We start from the raw sequence: 18460 nt of genomic DNA, 5'->3' as shown, positions 1-18460 counted from the left end.
CGAAATAATGGTCCGGCAATGAAAGAAAATCCCATTTCCACTTTTGGATCAATAGCGACCGCGATGCGGTAGATGTACTATGTTAGTTAAGACTTAATAACCAGTCAATCATTTGTTCCCACGTTTATATCCTTTCGATTAAATTAGTTCTATTTGACATTCATTGCCATACATTGATTGTTCTATTGATAAGCATTATCCTTCAGATAAGCTCCCTGATTTGTTATAGTAAATATCATACATATGTAGGACATGTCATATTCATTGCTTAATTCAATATTTGTATGACATAATCGTTCCTCTATATCTACAAAATATTAGTTTCCTTTGAAATCTTACATCAGTTCGTTCATTCTCTGCTGTGCCACTGCATTGTTATTTTTTTATTGTTTACTATTATATTGCATACTTTTAGGTCAAGTATAAATGTAAACAAACCCACCATGTGTCGTGTGTGTGAACGTCGTGAGCTCCTCTCATGTAAACAAATTATTGAATATCTGACAGTAGCAACAACATCGTTAGAGCAAACGAAGGCTACACTCAGTAGCTAGCAGTAAACTATTTCTTGTTTTTGTTTTTGCAAACTGTTGTATTTTTTTCGTTGGTTTAATGCAGTATCAACCAACCAAGTCACTCACTACCAACCAACAGTGCAAGCAAATTAAAAAGTAAAAAATATTTTCTCCATATTTAACGAAAACACGCAATATGATTGTAAAATAATTTTTCTTTTCCATATTTTGCCATATTTTATGGATGGTAATTTTACATTACAACAAACCGAACTGACTGCTTGCTCGCTCTGCTCTGCAACTAAGCTTTCAACACTAAATGGCCGTTCAGAAAATATGGAAAATAAATTTTCATTTTCAATATGGTGGGGTCACATGCATATGCTTTTGAAAAATATTGAGGGGGGGAAGAGAGGCTTTTGAAAAAGAAAATGAAAAGAAAAACACTTTATTTCAAGGTTATGGCATACAAAAAAATCAAAGACAAAAGAGCTTAAAAAAGTTTTGAGAAAAACTGCAAAGGGAGAAGATGTTTTTTCAAATGGTTTCCAAAATCATTGTTGCTTAAAATTAAATGTCCTCCTCAAAATGAAGTGGGTATTAGATAAATATAAGGACGATAAATCATTAAAGCATTGTTAGATAACTTCAAGAGCTCAGACTTGTTTGGGCATTTATGCTAAACTAGGAGGACAGTTGCAAATTTTTTGTACCACCGCACAGTGATTCAAAATTCATATCCCAGTTTTGGAAATTAGCTCAGCTGAATTCCATTGCATTAATTTAGCTCTAGGCCAAATCGAGTTTATGTACAATTTTAATCGACAAATATTTAATTCAGCTCAGCTGAATTGAGTTTTTGAGGTTAAAAACTGAAATTAAGCACATCTAAATGGAGTTTTTGTACGAATTTTTACAATTCAGCTATGATAAAATGCGATTTAGAAGTGAGTGTCAAATTTAACCAAGGCAAGTGGAACTATGAAGACAAATACCTAATTCAGCCCAGCTGAATTGTGTTGCTAAATTCATCTTGGGCCCTAATCAAGTTTATGTAAATTTTTACCAACAAATATTTAATTCAGCTCAGCTGAATTGAATTTTTGGTGTAAAAATTGAACTTTAATGAGCTTATGTACAATTTTTACGGACAAATATTAATTCAGCTCAGCTGTATTGAGTTCTTAGTGCTAAAAACTGAAACTTTGAACATATAAATCAAGTTTTTCTACCAATTTTTACAATTCAGCAAGTAATGGTCGAATTTAACTAAAGTAAATTGAACATCGAAGGTAAATATTTAATTCAGCTCATCTGAATTGTGTTGCACTAATTCATCTCAAGTCCAAATCGAGTTTATGTACAATTTTAACCGACAAATATTTAATTCAGCTCAGCTGAATTGTGCTTTTGATTTTAAAACCTAAATTTCAGCACATATAAATCGAGTTTTTGTACCAATTTTTACAATTCAGCCATTGTAAAACGCGTAATGGTCGAATTAAACTAAGGCAAATCGAACTTTGAAGACAAATATTTAATTCAGCTCAGCTGAATTGGGTTATATTAACTCATCTCGAGTTCAAATCGGGTTTATGTACAATTTTCACCGACAAATGTTTAATTCAGCTCAGCTGAATTGAGTTTTTGATGTTAAAAACTGAAATTAAGCACATATAAATGGAGTTTTTGTACGATTTTTTACAATTCAGCTATGGTAAAATGCGATTCACAAGTAATGATCAAATTTAACTAAGGCAAATGCAATTTTGAAGACAAATATTTAATTCAGCTCAGCTGAATTGGGTTATATTAACTTATCTCCAGTTCAAATCGAGTTTATGTAAAATTTTCACCGACAAATGTTTAATTCAGCTCAGCTAAATTGAGTTTCTGATGTTAAAGACTGAAATTAACCACATCTAAATGGAGTTTTTGTACGATTTTTTACAATTCAGCTATGCTAAAAGGCAATTTACAAGTAATGATCAAATTTAACTAAGGCAAATGAAATTTTGAAGACAAATATTTAATTCGGCTCAGCTGAATTGCATTGCATTAATTTATCTTGAGGCCAAATCGAGTTTATGTAAAATTTTTAGCGAAAAATATTTAATTCAGCTCAGCTGAATTGGGTTTTTGGTGTTAAAAGCTGAAATTAAGCACATCTAAATGGAGTTTTTGTACAAATTTCTATAATTCAGCCAAGATAAAATGCAATTTATAAGTAATGGTCAAATTTAACAAAGGAAAATGAAAATTTAGCAACAAATGTTTATTTCAGCTCAGCTTAATTAATTCATCTTGAACGCAAATCATGTTTATGTATAATTTTACTGATAAATATTTAATTCAGCTCAACTGAATTGTGTTTTTGGTGACAAAATTGGACTTTAATTATAAATATTTAATTCAGCTCAGTTGAATTGCTTTGATTAATTCACCTCGAGCTCAAATCGAGTTTATGCACAATTTTTATCGACAAATATTTAATTCAGCTCAGCTGAATTGTGTTCTTTGTTTTAAAACCTGAAAGTAAGAACATCTAACTCGATTTTTTAATACATTTCAATACTTCAGCTATGGTAAAATGCGATTTACAAGTAATGGTTAAATTTAACTATGGGAAATTGAACTTTGAAGACAAATATTTAATTCAGCTCAGCTGAATTGGGTTGTATCAACCCATCTCGAGTTCAAATCTAGTTTATATACAATTTTCACCGACAAATGTTTAATTCAGCTCAGCTGAATTGAGTTTTTGATGTTAAAAACTGAAATTAAGCACATCTAAATGGAGTTTTTGGACGAATTTTTACTATTCAGCTATGCTAAAATGCAATTTACAAGTAATGATCAAATTTAACTAAGGCAAATAGAACTTTGAAGACAAATATTGAATTCAGCTCAGCTGAATCGGGTTATATTAACTCATCTTGAGTTCAAATCGAGTTTATGTACAATTTTCACCGACAAATGTTTAATTCTGCTCAGCTGAATTGTGTTTTTGATGCTAAAAACTGAAATTAAGCACATCTAAATGGAGTTTTTACAATTCAGCTATGGTAAAATGCGATTTACAACTAACGGTTAAATTTAACTACGGCAAATAGAACTTTGAAGACAAATATTTAATTCAGCTCAGCTCAGTTGCATTGTATTATTTTATCTTGAGCTCAAATCGAGTATATAATTTAACACAGCTCAGCTGAATTGAGTTTTTGATGTTAAAACCTGAAACTAAGAACATCTAAATCGAGTTTTTGCACAAATTTCTGTAATTCAGCTATGGCAAAATGTGATTTATAATTAATGGTCGAATTTTTAATGAAGTTAAATGGAACTTTAACGGCAAGTATTTAATTCAGCTTTGCTGAATTGCATTGCATTAATTCATCCTGACTTCAATTCGATTTTAAGTACAATTTTTACAGACAAATATTTTATTTATTGACAAAATTGGACTTTAATGATAAATATTTAATTCAGCTCAGCTGAATTGCTTTAGATTTACTTATCTCGAGCTCTAATCGAGTTTATGTAAAATTTTTACCGCAAAATATATAACTCAGCTCTGCTGAATTGTGTTTTTGGTGTTAAGTCCTCAAACTAAGAACATCTAAATCGAGTTGTTGTACAAATTACTATAATTCAGCCATGGTAAAATGCGATTTACTTAAAAACGTAAAACTGCGATTTACTTATAAAAGTAAAGAATTACGTATAAAAGTAATGGTTAAATTGAACTTAGGCAAATGAAACTATGAAGATGAATATTTAATTCAGATCAGCTGAATTGCATTGTATTAATTCAGCTCGTGCCAAAATCGAGTTTAATTTAATTTTTACGAACAAATATTTAATTCAGCTCAGCTGAATTGAGTTTTTGGGTATTAAAACCTGAAACTGGGAACATCTAAATCGAGTTTTTGTACAAATTTCTATAATTCAGCCATGTAAACGTTCGATTTATAAGTAATAGTCGAATTTAACTAAGGCGAATGGAACTTTGAAGACAAATATTTAATTCAGCTCAGCTGAATTGTATTGCAATAATTCAGCTCGTGCCAAAATCGAGTTTACGCACATATTTTATAGACAAATATCTTATTCAGCTCAGCTGAATTGAGTTTTTAGTGTCAAAATTGAACTTTAATGATCAATATTTAATTCAGCTCAGCTGAATTGCAGTGCATTAATTCATCTCATGGCCAAATCGAGTTTATGTACATATTTGATGTACAAATATTTTATTCAGCTCAGCTGAATTGTGTTTTTGGTGTTAAAACATGGAACTAAGAACCTCAAAATCAAGTTTTTGTACAATTTTCTTTAATTCAGCCATGGTAATATGCGATTTATAATTAATGGTCGAATTTATCTAAGGCAAATAGAACTTTGAAGACAAATATTTAATTATGCTTAGCTGAATTGCATTGTATTAATTATGTCGAGCCCAAATCGAGTTTATGTAAAATTTGTTATCGACAAACAGTTAATTCAGCTCAGCTAAATTGAGTTTTTGGTCTGAAAGCCTGCAATTCAGCACATCTGAACAAAGTTTTTGTAAGAATTTATAAAATTCAGCAATGGTAAAATGCGATTTTAAAATAGTGGTCAAATTTAACTAAGGTAAATGGAACTTCGATGACAGATATTTAATTCAGCTCAGCTGAATTGCATTATATTAATTAAACTTGAGCTTAAATCGGGTTTATGTACAATTTTTATCGACAAATATTTAATTCAGCTCAGCTGAAATGTGTTTTTGGTGTTTAAAGCTGAAATTCAGCGTATCTAAATCGAGTTGAAACAAACATTTCTACAATTCAGCTTCGGTAAAATATGAATTCTAAGGAATAATATAATTTTACGAAGCTAAATTGAACTTTAACGACAAATATTCAATTCAGCTCAGCTTGAATTGCTTTGCATTAATTCATCTCGAACTCAAATCGAGTTTATGTACAGTTTTTACCGACAAATATTTAATTCAGCTCAGCTGAGTTGAGTTCTTGACAAGTTTCTATAATTTTATCTTTATATTGCGAGCTGTGTCTTGATTTCAGGAGACAGACGGACTGTTTCAGGGTCGGACGAACATTTGTATAGGGTCTCCAACGAATAAGTCAAAACAAAAAACAATGCAATATCGAAAATATTCCGTAGAAACTTTCAGTTTGCCTTAGCTGACTTTGGTTTTTAACAAAGCTGATAAAATGCGACTTTTCAAAACCTTTGTTCTAAAAATTTAAACAAACACACCTTTTATTTTTATTTTATTTAATAATAACTAATTTTTTTATTTTTATTAAAATGTCAAACACTTATCGTCTACATTCATATGCGAACCCAGGGGACAATTAAAATCCCGGCCAAATTCATAGCCATTACTAAGGGGACCATTTATGATCAAACGTTCCACAGTATGTCTTGCCAATGGAAAGTATTCCGAAGCAGCTGCTGGACTGTGATTGCGGCGAGCTGAACATTGCATTTGTCCATAATTGATGAAAAATAACTGTGTATTACTAAAATCCATGCCAGGTAACGTTTCCAATTTCAACTCATCATTAACCTCATCTTGAGCTTCCAACCATTTCATATAGGCCGAAAAGGCAATACCCACCGCACTGGTATCCACCACAAAATCTCTTAGCTGGGTACCATTGCGATAGATGTTGGGCGAATTGAAGAGATAATTACTGGCCTGCACCCGAAAACATTCTTTGATTTTGTTAAACTCATCAAGGATATCGATATTCCAGGCATTCACCAAGGGTGGTGGGTTACCCTGCCAACCCTGCTGATCATTGTGTCGTATCATTTCTCGAGCCATCATGTAACCAATTGAAGAGTATTTCAGCGATTTGGGATAATGCAATGCATAGAGGGGTGGCTGTAGATATGCCCAACTGAACTGTAACCTCACATCGGCATTAGTTGTATAGGTAAACACGGGTTCTTCTATGGGTTGTTTAATTATGTTGACATAACCACTACTTAGTTGCTGTAAATATTGTTGGGTACTACGTTCCATTATTAAATCCCATGATTTCCAATAGCTGGCAGGGCCATTAACCAACTTGAGATCATTTACTGCATTATTGACACCACGATATGCAGGTTCTTTTATTTTCCACGCACGCATCTTGATGTCCTTGCGGAAATAATCATGCAACCAATAGGTGTTGCGTTCAATGCTGTCGCCAAAGGCATCCCGGATATTTTTGAAAATATCCTGCAAATCATTGAGCACGGCATCCTGACGGTATTTACTCTGATAGATCCCACCCAGGATATCGGGGAAAAGTTGTAATGTTTGGCGGGTACAATAAAGGTTGCGCTCATTGCTACGTGGTGCCTGATCTTTGGGTAAGGTGATTTCCGAAAGTGCCCTATACATGATGTAATAGGCAAAGGAAGGCGTTAGACCCTTGCGAGCTATGGTACTCAAATGCTGAAAATATTCCTCATCACGAAAGTAAAACTCACGCGGTATTGAGTGGCCCTTGCCCAAACAGATTTGCACAAAACGATGGAATTCCAGACCATATTTATTCTCCAAGGCATTTATCGTTTGCGGATTGTTGTTGATATTTTGCATGACGCCGTGAAACTTGTTGGCCACCACCACATTGTAACGCATTCTGGTCTTATTCGCACCGACATTGGGGAGATCTAACAGGTTACGTTTCTTCATGTAGCCACACAATTCAAATTCGAAACGTTGTATATCGCCAGCCAAGCGTACAGCATCGGTCTCCTCCACATCTAACCAGGATCGTAGGTTGTCTCTTATCTCCGCCTGAATACCATTGAAAATGTCATCTTTTTCATCCATTTCCTGGCTAGCCAGGTAACTGCATAGATGTGCTGGTATTACAGTTCTCTTGGGTTCTTCTAAAATCGGTATGGGTATGGCCCTTCCTACAGAGGTGCGGGGTATGGTCAAGGTGATAAGTATATCGAGATTGTAACGATGTTTCAGCTGGGCAATAACATCAATCCAGCTATATTGCTTTTCCTGCCATTGGCTATCCTTGACATAGGGCAAACCGCCATGATATTCCACAAATTTCTTAATAAAATCTCTCTGCTCCTGCGAAGAGGCCTGGGCCTCCGTGCAAGACTTATAGAACTGTTTTGCTGCTGTATCATCGAACTCCGTTGAAGCACGGGGACCATTTAGTATATTTTGTATTTGCCTTAACAGCTGGTGTTCCATGAGATCAGCCATACTCCAACTTTCTTGTCCCCGTCCGGTGATGGAGGCATTTTGGGCCTGCAACCATTTGCCACAGCTATATTCATAGAAATCATTGCACGGTTCCTGCTGCAGATTCATAAATTTCAACATCTCCTTGCCCTTGTTTTCGTGCAAAGCTCTCAATTGTTTCAGCTGCAGGTCATCGTTCTGCTGCTGCTGCTGCCGCTCTTGATGTGGGCCGTTTCGTTTTTGGCCATGATGACCTTGACCCTGATTTTGTTCAGAGATGCTCACTATCAGCAACAAAGCGAATAGAACCGCTTTTGTATTGAAGAGATTTTGTAACATTTTTACCCACAGACATTAGAATTGAAACTAAGCTTGGATTGTTTTTATTGAAATTTTCTATTCAGAATTTGCCATTTCATATTTCCTCTATGGATTTGTTTTTTTTTCGTTTCAGAGCAAAACAAAAACTTTGCTGATAAGAAATTATTTTAATTGAGTAGCAGAGTAAGAAGCCCTGCTTCCGTAATGTAACAAAAAAATTGGTTCAAGTTTAAAGTGATTTTTTCTGCTTCTGTTTGGGCTTAATCGGCATTAATGTGCAGCAGCAATTTCTGGAAAAAAATTACATGAAAGCTTTCCCGGTTTGCCATAATTTTTTAATAACTCCTACGAATCGAACAATTAAATATCTTATGGCTTCATTACAGACATTTGTTCAAAAACACAATTTAGATGTCCTGAATTTCAAGTTTTAACACCAAAAACGCAATTCAGCTGAGCTGAATAAAATATTTGTCAGTAAAAATTTTACATAAACTTGTTTTAAGCTCGATATGAATTAATGCAATACAATTCAGCTGAGCTGAATTAAATATTTGTCGTTAAAGTTACATTTATCTTACGTTATTAACTACAAATCGCTTTTTACCGTAGCTGAATTGTAGAATTTAGTATCTCAACTTGATTTAGATACGCTGAATTTCATCTTTTAACACCAGGAACACTATTCAGCTGAGCTGAATTAAATATTTGTGGGTAAAAATGTACATAAACTAAATTTGACCTTGAGATGAACTGATACAAAATAATTCAGCTGAGCTGAATTAAACATTTATCATTAAAATTAAATTTTGACTTCAAAAACACAATTCAGCTGAGCTGAATACAATTTTTGGCGGTAAAAAGTGTACATAAACTCGATTATGGCTCTAACTGAATTGATATAATGCAATTCAGCTGAGCTGAATTCAATAGTTGTCGTTAAAATCCAATTTGCCTTGGTTAGATTTGAACATTACTTATAAATCGCATTTTACAATAGATACATTATAGACATTTTTACTTAAACTCAATTTACATATATTGAATTTCGAGTTTTAACACAAAAAAAAAAAAAAAACACTTCAGCTGAGCTGAATTAAATATTTGCCGGGAAAAATTGTACATCAACTCAAGCTGAAGTAATACAATGCAATTCAGCTGAGCTTAATCAATTTGGCTTGGTAGAATTTCCTTAAAAATCGCATTTTCTGACCCTTTTTAAATGAAAATGTGCTTCGATAGACCCTTTTTGGAAGATAGACCATTTTTGCAAGATAGACCCTTTCTTTTAGAAATGGTGCTTTGATAGACCCTTTCTTTTAGAAAGGGTGCTTTGATAGACCCTTTCTTTTAGAAAGGGTGCTTTGATAGACCCTTTCTTTTAGAAAGGGTGCTTTGATAGACCCTTTCTTTTAGAAAGGGTGCTTTGATAGACCCTTTCTTTTAGAAAGGGTGCTTTGATAGACCCTTTCTTTTAGAAAGGGTGCTTTGATAGACCCTTTCTTTTAGAAAGGGTGCTTTGATAGACCCTTTCTTTTAGAAAGGGTGCTTTGATAGACCCTTTCTTTTAGAAAGGGTGCTTTGATAGACCCTTTCTTTTAGAAAGGGGGCTTTGATAGACCCTTTCTTTTAGAAAGGGTGCTTTGATAGACCCTTTCTTTTAGAAAGGGTGCTTTGATAGACCCTTTCTTTTAGAAAGGGTACCTTGATAGACCCTTTCTTTTAGAAAGGGTACCTTGATAGACCCTCTCTTTTAGAAAGGGTGCTTTGATAGACCCTTTCTTTTAGAAAGGGTACTTTGATAGACCCTTTCTTTTAGAAAGGGTGCTTTGATAGACCCTTTCTTTTAGAAAGGGTGCTTTGATAGACCCTTTCTTTTAGAAAGGGTGCTTTGATAGACCCTTTCTTTTAGAAAGGGTGCTTTGATAGACCCTATCTAAAAGAAAGGGTGCTTTGATAGACCCTATCTAAAAGAAAGGGTGCTTCGATAGACCCTTTCTAAAAGAAAGGGTGCTTCGATAGACCCTTTCTGAAAGACAGGGTGCTTTGATAAACCCTTTCTGAAAGACAGGGTGCTTCGATACACCCTTTCTAAAAGACAGGGTGCTTCGATAGACCCTTTCTAAAAGAAAGGGTGCTTCGATAGACCCTTTCTAAAAGAAAGGGTGTTTCGATAGACCCTTTCTAAAAGAAAGGATGCTTCGTTAGACCCTTTCTAAAAGAAAGGATGCTTCGATAGACCCTTTCTAAAAGAAAGGGTGCTTCGATAGACCCTTTCTAAAAGAAAGGGTGCTTCGATAGACCCTTTCTAAAAGAAAGGGTACTTCGATAGACCCTTTCTAAAAGAAAGGGTGCTTCGATTGACCCTTTCTAAAAGAAAGGGTGCTTCGATAGACCCTTTCTAAAAGAAAGGGTGCTTCGATAGACCCTTTCTAAAAGAAATGGTGCTTCGATAGACCCTTTCTAAAAGAAAGGGTGCTTCGATAGACCCTTTCTAAAAGAAAGGGTGCTTCGAAAGACCCTTTTTGCAAGAAAGGGTGTTTCGAAAGACCCTTTTTGCAAGAAAGGGTGCTTCGATAGACCCTTTCGGAAGGAATGGGTGATTCGATAGGGCCTTTCTAAAAGAAAGGGTGCTTCGATAGACCCTTTCTAAAGGAAAGGGTGCTTCGATAGACCCTTTCTAAAAGAAAGGGTGCTTCGATAGACCCTGTCGGATAGATAGACCCTTTTTGCAAGAAAGGGTGCTTCTATAGACCCTTTTTGCAAGAAGGGGTGCTTCGATAGACCCTTTCTGCAAGAAAGGGTGCTTCGATAGACCCTTTCTGCAAGAAAGGGTGCTTCGATAGACCCTTTCTAAAATAAAGGGTGCTTCGATAGACCCTTTCTAAAATAAAGGGTGCTTCGATAGACCCTTTCTAAAATAAAGGGTGCTTCGATAGACCCTTTCTAAAATAAAGGGTGCTTCGATAGACCCTTTCTAAAATAAAGGGTGCTTCGATAGACCCTTTCTGCAAGAAAGGGTGCTTCGATAGACCCTTTCTAAAATAAAGGGTGCTTCGATAGACCCTTTCTAAAATAAAGGGTGCTTCGATAGACCCTTTCTAAAATAAAGGGTGCTTCGATAGACCCTTTCTAAAATAAAGGGTGCTTCGATAGACCCTTTCTGCAAGAAAGGGTGCTTCGATAGACCCTTTTTAAAATAAAGGGTGCTTCGATAGACCCTTTCTAAAATAAAGGGTGCTTCGATAGACCCTTTCTGCAAGAAAGGGTGCTTCGATAGACCCTTTCTGCAAGAAAGGGTGCTTCGATAGACCCTTTCTGCAAGAAAGGGTGCTTCGATAGACCCTTTCTAAAATAAAGGGTGCTTCGATAGACCCTTTCTGCAAGAAAGGGTGCTTCGATAGACCCTTTCTAAAATAAAGGGTGCTTCGATAGACCCTTTCTAAAAGAAAGGGTGCTTCGATGGACCCTTTCTAAAAGAAAGGGTGCTTCGATAGACCCTTTCTTAAAGAAAGGGTGCTTCGATAGACCCTTTCTAAAAGAAAGGGTGCTTCGATAGACCCTTTCTAAAAGAAAGGGTGCTTCGATAGACCCTTTCTAAAAGAAAGGGTGCTTCGATAGACCCTTTCTAAAAGAAAGGGTGCTTCGATAGACCCTTTCTAAAAGAAAGGGTGCTTCGATAGACCCTGTCGGATAGATAGATCCTTTATGTAAGAAAGGGTGCTTCTATAGACCCTTTTTGCAAGAAAGGGTGCTTCGATAGACCCTTTCTGCAAGAAAGGGTGCTTCGATAGACCCTTTCTAAAAGAAAGGGTGCTTCGATAGACCCTTTCTAAAAGAAAGAGTGCTTCGATAGACCCTTTCCGAAGGAATGGGTGATTCGATAGACCCTTTTAAAAATAATGGGTGATTCGATAGACCCTTTTAAAAATAATGGGTGATTCGATAGACCCTTTTAAAAATAATGGGTGCTTCGATAGACCCTTTCTAAAAGAAAGGGTGCTTCGATAGACCCTTCCTCAAAGAAAGGGTGCTTCGGTAGACCCTTTCTAAAAGAAAGGGTGCTTCGATAGACCCTTTCTAAAAGAAAGAGTGCTTCGATAGACCCTTTTAAAAATAATGGGTGCTTCGATAGGCCCTTTCTAAAAGAAAGGGTGCTTCGATAGACCCTTTCTAAAAGAAAGGGTGCTTCGATAGACCCTTTCTAAAAGAAAGGGTGCTTCGATATACCCTTTCTAAAAGAAAGGGTGCTTCGATATACCCTTTCTAAAAGAAAGGGTGCTTAGATAGACCCTTTTTGAAAGAAAGGATGCTTAGATAGACCCTTTTTGATAGAATGGGTGTTTCGATAGACCCTTTCTAAAAGAATGGGTGCTTCAATAGACCCTTTCTAAAACAATGGGTGCTTCAATAGACCCTTTCTGAACCGAAGGGTGCTTCGATAGACCCTTTCTGAACCGAAGGGTGCTTCGATAGACCCTTTCTGCAAGAAAGGGCGCTTCGATAGACCCTTTCTAAAATAAAGGGTGCTTCGATAGACCCTTTCTAAAAGAAAGGGTGCTTCGATAGACCCTTTCTAAAAGAAAGGGTGCTTCGATAGACCCTTTCTAAAAGAAAGAGTGCTTCGATAGACCCTTTCCGAAGGAATGGATGATTCGATAGACCCTTTTTAAAATAATGGGTGCTTTGATAGACCCTTTCTAAAAGAAAGGGTGCTTCGATAGACTCTTCCTAAAATAAAGGGTGCTTCGATAGACCCTTTCTAAAAGAAAGGGTGCTTCGATAGACCCTTTCTAAAAGAAAGGGTGCTTCGATAGACCCTTTCTAAAATAAAGGGTGCTTCGATAGACCCTGTCGGATAGATAGATCCTTTATGTAAGAAAGGGTGCTTCTATAGACCCTTTTTGCAAGAAAGGGTGCTTCGATAGATCCTTTATGTAAGAAAGGGTGCTTCGATAGACCCTTTCTGCAAGAAAGGGTGCTTCGATAGACCCTTTTTGCAAGAAAGGGTGCTTCGATAGACCTTTTCTGATAGAAAGGTTGCTTCGATAGACCCTTTCTAAAAGAAAGGGTGCTTCGATATACCCTTTCTAAAAGAAAGGGTGCTTCGATATACCCTTTCTAAAAGAAAGGGTGCTTAGATAGACCCTTTTTGAAAGAAAGGATGCTTAGATAGACCCTTTTTGATAGAATGGGTGTTTCGATAGACCCTTTCTAAAAGAATGGGTGCTTCAATAGACCCTTTCTGAACCGAAGGGTGCTTATATAGACCCTCTCTGAAAGAAAGGGTGCTTCGATACACCCTTTCTGAACCGAAGGGTGCTTCGATACACCCTTTTTGAACCGAAGGGTGCTTCAATAGACCCTTTTGAATAAAGGGGTGCTTCAATAGACCCTTTTGAATAAAGGGGTGCTTCAATAGACCCTTTTGAATAAAGGGGTGCTTCAATAGACCCTTTTGAATAAAGGGGTGCCTTAATAGACCCTTTTGAATAAAGGGGTACTTCAATAGACCCTTTTGAATAAAGGGGTGCTTCAATAGACCCTTTCCGAAAGAAAAGTGTGCTTCAGCCCATTTCCTTTTGTGACCTCGAAAATATTCCTATCTACCCAAAAATCTTTCAAACAATTCTATGACTTAAATCTAGAATTACAATCAGCAGCCAGCCGGGCTGCACCTCCTCGCACACAACAAAATAAACTTGAACTAAACCTACTAAAGAGAACACTTCTTATCACCATTGACGACAACAATCAACATCAAGTCGGTCGACTCTGATGATTCTCAAATGGAAGAGATGATTATAACTTTCAGTTTCAAAACAAAATTGTTCCAAAAGCTGAGAATCAGTATCAATTTAATAGTCTACGTGTGAAAATGTTACAAACTTGTCGAAAATTGCGGGAGATACTCTTGCCGCTGCTGGTGGTGTTGATGGTGATAAGCTGCAAACAATGTCTGGGCCAAGGTTATAATAAAAACTATCGCAGTCTGTAACAGTCTGTTTGAATAATTGTTAATTTTTTTTGCATTTTCCACTACGGTTTGGAGTGCTTGAGTGGTATTGAAACGGGCTGAGCTCGCCGGATTGGGGGAGGTTCTTTCCAAACCAGTAATGTTAAACTGTTCAAAGAGAAAAAAAAAATTAACCACTTCAAGACTTGTTACTAGTACCTGACATATTATAATTTTTGAATCACAGACTGTAAGAGTATGCGAGTGATGTTTTCGCTGGGACACCTTTTTAAATTGTTCCCACCCGCTATAAAACATAAGTAACTAGTGTCCATGATATTCTGTTAGCTACTTCCCTAATCATTGATGAGACCAACTAAACCGCCATGTTATCACTATCAACAATTCCCATAAAAAGGTCTAATTAGTTCATTTTGAATACAATATACAATTCATTTATTAATAGGAAATTCATTAAATCGTTTGTTTAAATCGATTACACTTTTAGTGTCTTATAAATAATTTTTTTTTATAAAAAAAAATATCTCAAATAATGATTAATTTAAAGATAATAGTCAAAGTCTATCATAAATTATATAATCTGCATGTTATACGACTACTTACACGAAGTGGTATGAAATTAGGTTAGGATGATGATTTAGGTTTTGATGAATTATTTGTAGGTTATGTTACCTTGGTTTACTGCCGATGGATCGAGCTCAATACATGCGGTGTTGTATAATTCTGCAAATATAAAAAAACAATTAACACCTATCCAAACCCTAACCTCTTTTCTCAATTTTGATGCAAATTCTTACATTGATTATACCTTTTATTCACGGGGTAAACCGTGCAATAAAAAGAATTTACTTTAATAAACTCTAACATGCAAGTTATATAGAAATTATTTACAAATAATTACATTTTTAAACATTTTAAGATTAATTAATTAATGAAACATTCACACAAGTGAAAATCACATTGTTTTAAGCAAAATTGTATGATCCGTTTCTTATGTTTTAATTATCAAGATAAAATAAATTTAGCGAAGACTAAGTTAATTATTGGCAAAAAATAGAATCACGTAAAAAAATTACAAAATTCACAATAATACTTATTAAAAGTTGTTTTTTTATATAAATTATTGCTGGCTTTGTTTAGCCGACGGCAAATCATCAAAATCATCGAAAAGCTATCATTATTTAGAAACTGTACATATCAGGAACAGCAGAGCTCATTAGAAATCACCATTAACACCATTAATATGTCTCACTCCCTCTTATGGGTATCCATTGTCAAATTACTGATGGGCGTTGGTTATGAAGATTCGCTATGTAAGCGAGACGGTAAGGAGAGCCTGGATGCTTCCACGTTGGATGATGCACTTGTCCAAAAAACGGGCAAACTTTTATAATATCGCTGAATGATAAGGCATTAATTAAGCCATGAAAAATACCAGTTTTTTTTGTTTTAAATTTCATTTATAATTTTCACGGTACTTTTTAAATTATTTAAGGTTCGTTGCAAAAACAGTATTTTGGTTACTTAAATCGTTTATCAAGGTTTATGATTAATTTCAAAGTTCTTTCAAAGTACATTTTATCTTTTTGTTTCTTATTATATTGTTCCACTAGAAAAATGTTTTAACTTGAGTGGTCAACGATCAGAATAGAAGAGATCGAAACAGAATTATTAAATTCCTCATTACCCTAGCAACATAGCAGGTTTTCTTGTCTTTCTTTTTATTAATTTTTGTAGCTTTGTCTTGTCGTGGTTAAACGATTTCTACCATTACATATTGTTTTTGGCGACTACATTTGCATACTAAAAAAAAATTGTCCACGGCTGGTAAAATAGAGCCCCATGAAATGCCATACATTGTACTCAATAGTATAACAGTTGGCTCTTGTAATATTACAATCAAATATAACACTTTTGATTCTGCCATGCATAGCTGAATAAAGGGAATAAATTGGTTTGTTTTGAGAGTGATGAATGCACAACAAGAGTATTTGTGGGTATGGAATATTCCATTAGTATGACAATGCAGATCTGTCCTACCTCTTTATGAATTTGCTTAATCTGCTACAAACCTTCTTTGCAGTCTGAGTAAGAAGAAGACGAAAATAAGGAAAACAGATTAATGCTAAAATTTTACGTGGGACACGGCCACACCCTGAGATTAAGTTAGCTGGGCAACTATTTAAAATGGCTTCAGATCTTTAGCGTGATAAAGGCCAATATATTTCCCACTTAACGTCTCAAGTTCGTAACAAGATGAGCCAACCTTTTTCCTAATTCGACACTTAGAGTACGGTGGTAATAATTTAGCATTAACTCCCTTTTTAAAATCTGATTGTTGGAACATTTTACGAAACACTTCTTGTCCAACTTTGTACTGTATATTTTTGCTTCGAGTGTTATAGCTTTTTGTTGCTTTCTCGTGAGCAATAACGAGATTCTCTTTGATTTTTTCGTGTACTAATTGAAGTTTTACATCGTTTGAAGTATAGTTGAATTGTCCCTCAGTCATACACCCTAATTTGTCCATTACAGCATAAGAAGATCCATGTAGCACCATATTGTATCCAAATGCACCGAAGTATGGTGAGCACTTTATAGCCTCATGAAAGTCACTTCGGAGTATACTGGCTATTTTAGATACATGCAAATCCCACTTGTCTTGTTTATCTTTTAATAAAATCCTCAATTTTATAATAAATTCTCTGTTGCTGCGCTCTGAGGCATTGGCTTGTGGGCTATACAAAGCCGTTTTAATATGTTTGACTCCATATGATTTCAAGAATTCGGACATTTGTGCTGAAACGAATTGGCATCCATTATCGGAATGTATAAACTGGGGTACCCCGAATTGGTGAAATACATTCTCCTCTAAGTATTTTATGATAGCACCACTATTCGCTTTTTTCAAAGGTTTCAAAAATATATATTTTGTAAAATGATCGATGGCTACAAATACCATCGAATTTCCCAATTTGGTCCTAGGGTAAGGTCCTAACAAATCCATATAGATTCGTTGAAAAGGACGTTCGGTTAGGATTTGCTTACCCATAGGAGGTCTCAATATTTGGTTAGTGGGTTTAACAGATTTACAAATTTCACAGTTTGAAATAAAATTTTTAATATCTTTTGCCATATTTGGCCAGAAATATTTCTCCCTAATTCTGTGCAAATTTTTACTAAATCCTCCATGACAGGATGCAACATTATGGACACGTTCAATCAAATCGGCTCTTAGTTCCAAAGGAAGCCACAATTTCCACAATGAATCTTCGTCCTCGAATACACCTTTTCTAAACTTAACTCGTTGATAAATATAGCCTTCGGAAACAACGGTGTCTGGAAATTTGTCTGGTTCTGATTCGAGAACTGATATAAGCTTCAAATATTCTGTTGATTTGAAATATTCCGACGTCAGATCTATTTCTATAGGTACAGATTCTTCAGATATATCTACCTCGTCTACATCTAACCTAGATAACGCATCCGGAACAATATTAGTGGATCCTTTTCGAAACTCTATCTCAAAATCAAAGCTTTGTAACAACAAACTCCATCTACCAAGTCGACCTGAGAGATCCTTCTGCGACATGAGCCAGCGCAAACTATGATGGTCGGTAACAATCTTAAATGGCAGTCCTTCAACATACGGTCGGAATCGTTTTAAACATACTATCGCGGCCAAACATTCTAACTCCGTGACCGTATAATTTTTTTGACACTTGTTCAATTTTTGGGAAACATACGCAATCGGATGTTCCTTATCGTCATCACCATGTTGTGTTAAGACTCCCCCTACAGCTACACGGGAAGCATCGCATTGTATCGTGAACATTTTGTCAAAATTGGGTTGAACTAGTACAGGGGCTGTCGTTAAAGCATATTTTAATTTTTCAAAGGAAAGTTTTGCTTCGTCAGTCAATGCGAATTGCTTAGCCTTTTTCAGACAATCGGTCAGTGGGGCAGCTAAATCAGCATAGTTGGCTATAAATTGCCTGTACCAACCAGTCATACCAATATATCGTCTGATCTGACGTGGAGATTTAGGTATTGGAAATTTGGCAACAGCCTCAACTTTACTTGGATCTGTACGCAAACAACCCTGACCAACAATATACCCTAAGTATTTGATTTCTTTCTGACAAAAACGACTTTTCTCGACGTTGATAGTTAAATTGGCATTAGACAAGCATTTTGCGACCTCTTCCAACATCTCAAGGTGACTTTTGAAATCCGATGTGCACACCAACAAATCATCTAAATAGATGAACACGTTTTCTCTGAGTCGACTGGGGATAACTTTATCCATCAGTCTACTCATTCTTTGAGCCGCGTTGCAGAGTCCGAACGGCATTACTGTAAAATGATACAATGGCCGTCCCGGCACTGCAAAGGCTGTTTTCTCTTTGGATACATCATCTAAAGGTA

The 18460-nt window shown here is 35.6% G+C and overlaps 2 protein-coding genes across 28 annotated transcripts in view; one reads left to right on the top strand and one right to left on the bottom strand.

Annotated features, from left to right (window-relative positions):
* The window catches only part of LOC141389958 (ubiquitin carboxyl-terminal hydrolase 46-like), a 426104-nt gene that overhangs the window by 136073 nt on the left and 271571 nt on the right, over positions 1-18460 (top strand). The gene's annotated exons all lie outside the window — the stretch shown is intronic.
* On the bottom strand, positions 5827-8073 carry LOC141392752 (endothelin-converting enzyme homolog). Its single transcript, XM_073965690.1, has one exon. It carries the CDS (start codon positions 8071-8073, stop codon positions 5827-5829), a length of 2247 nt encoding a protein of 748 aa, XP_073821791.1.

This window comes from Musca autumnalis, unplaced genomic scaffold (assembly GCF_047663935.1).
Source record: "Musca autumnalis isolate F117 unplaced genomic scaffold, ASM4766393v1 scaffold_1, whole genome shotgun sequence".
Lineage (NCBI taxonomy): Eukaryota > Metazoa > Arthropoda > Insecta > Diptera > Muscidae > Musca > Musca autumnalis.
The sequence above is the reverse complement of the archived record's forward strand: the minus strand, read 5'-3'. Positions and strand labels throughout refer to the sequence as shown.

Coding starts and splice junctions, on each gene's coding strand:
- LOC141392752 (XM_073965690.1), bottom strand. CDS start 8,073: ATGTTACAAAATCTCTTCAATACAAAAGCGGTTCTATTCGCTTTGTTG.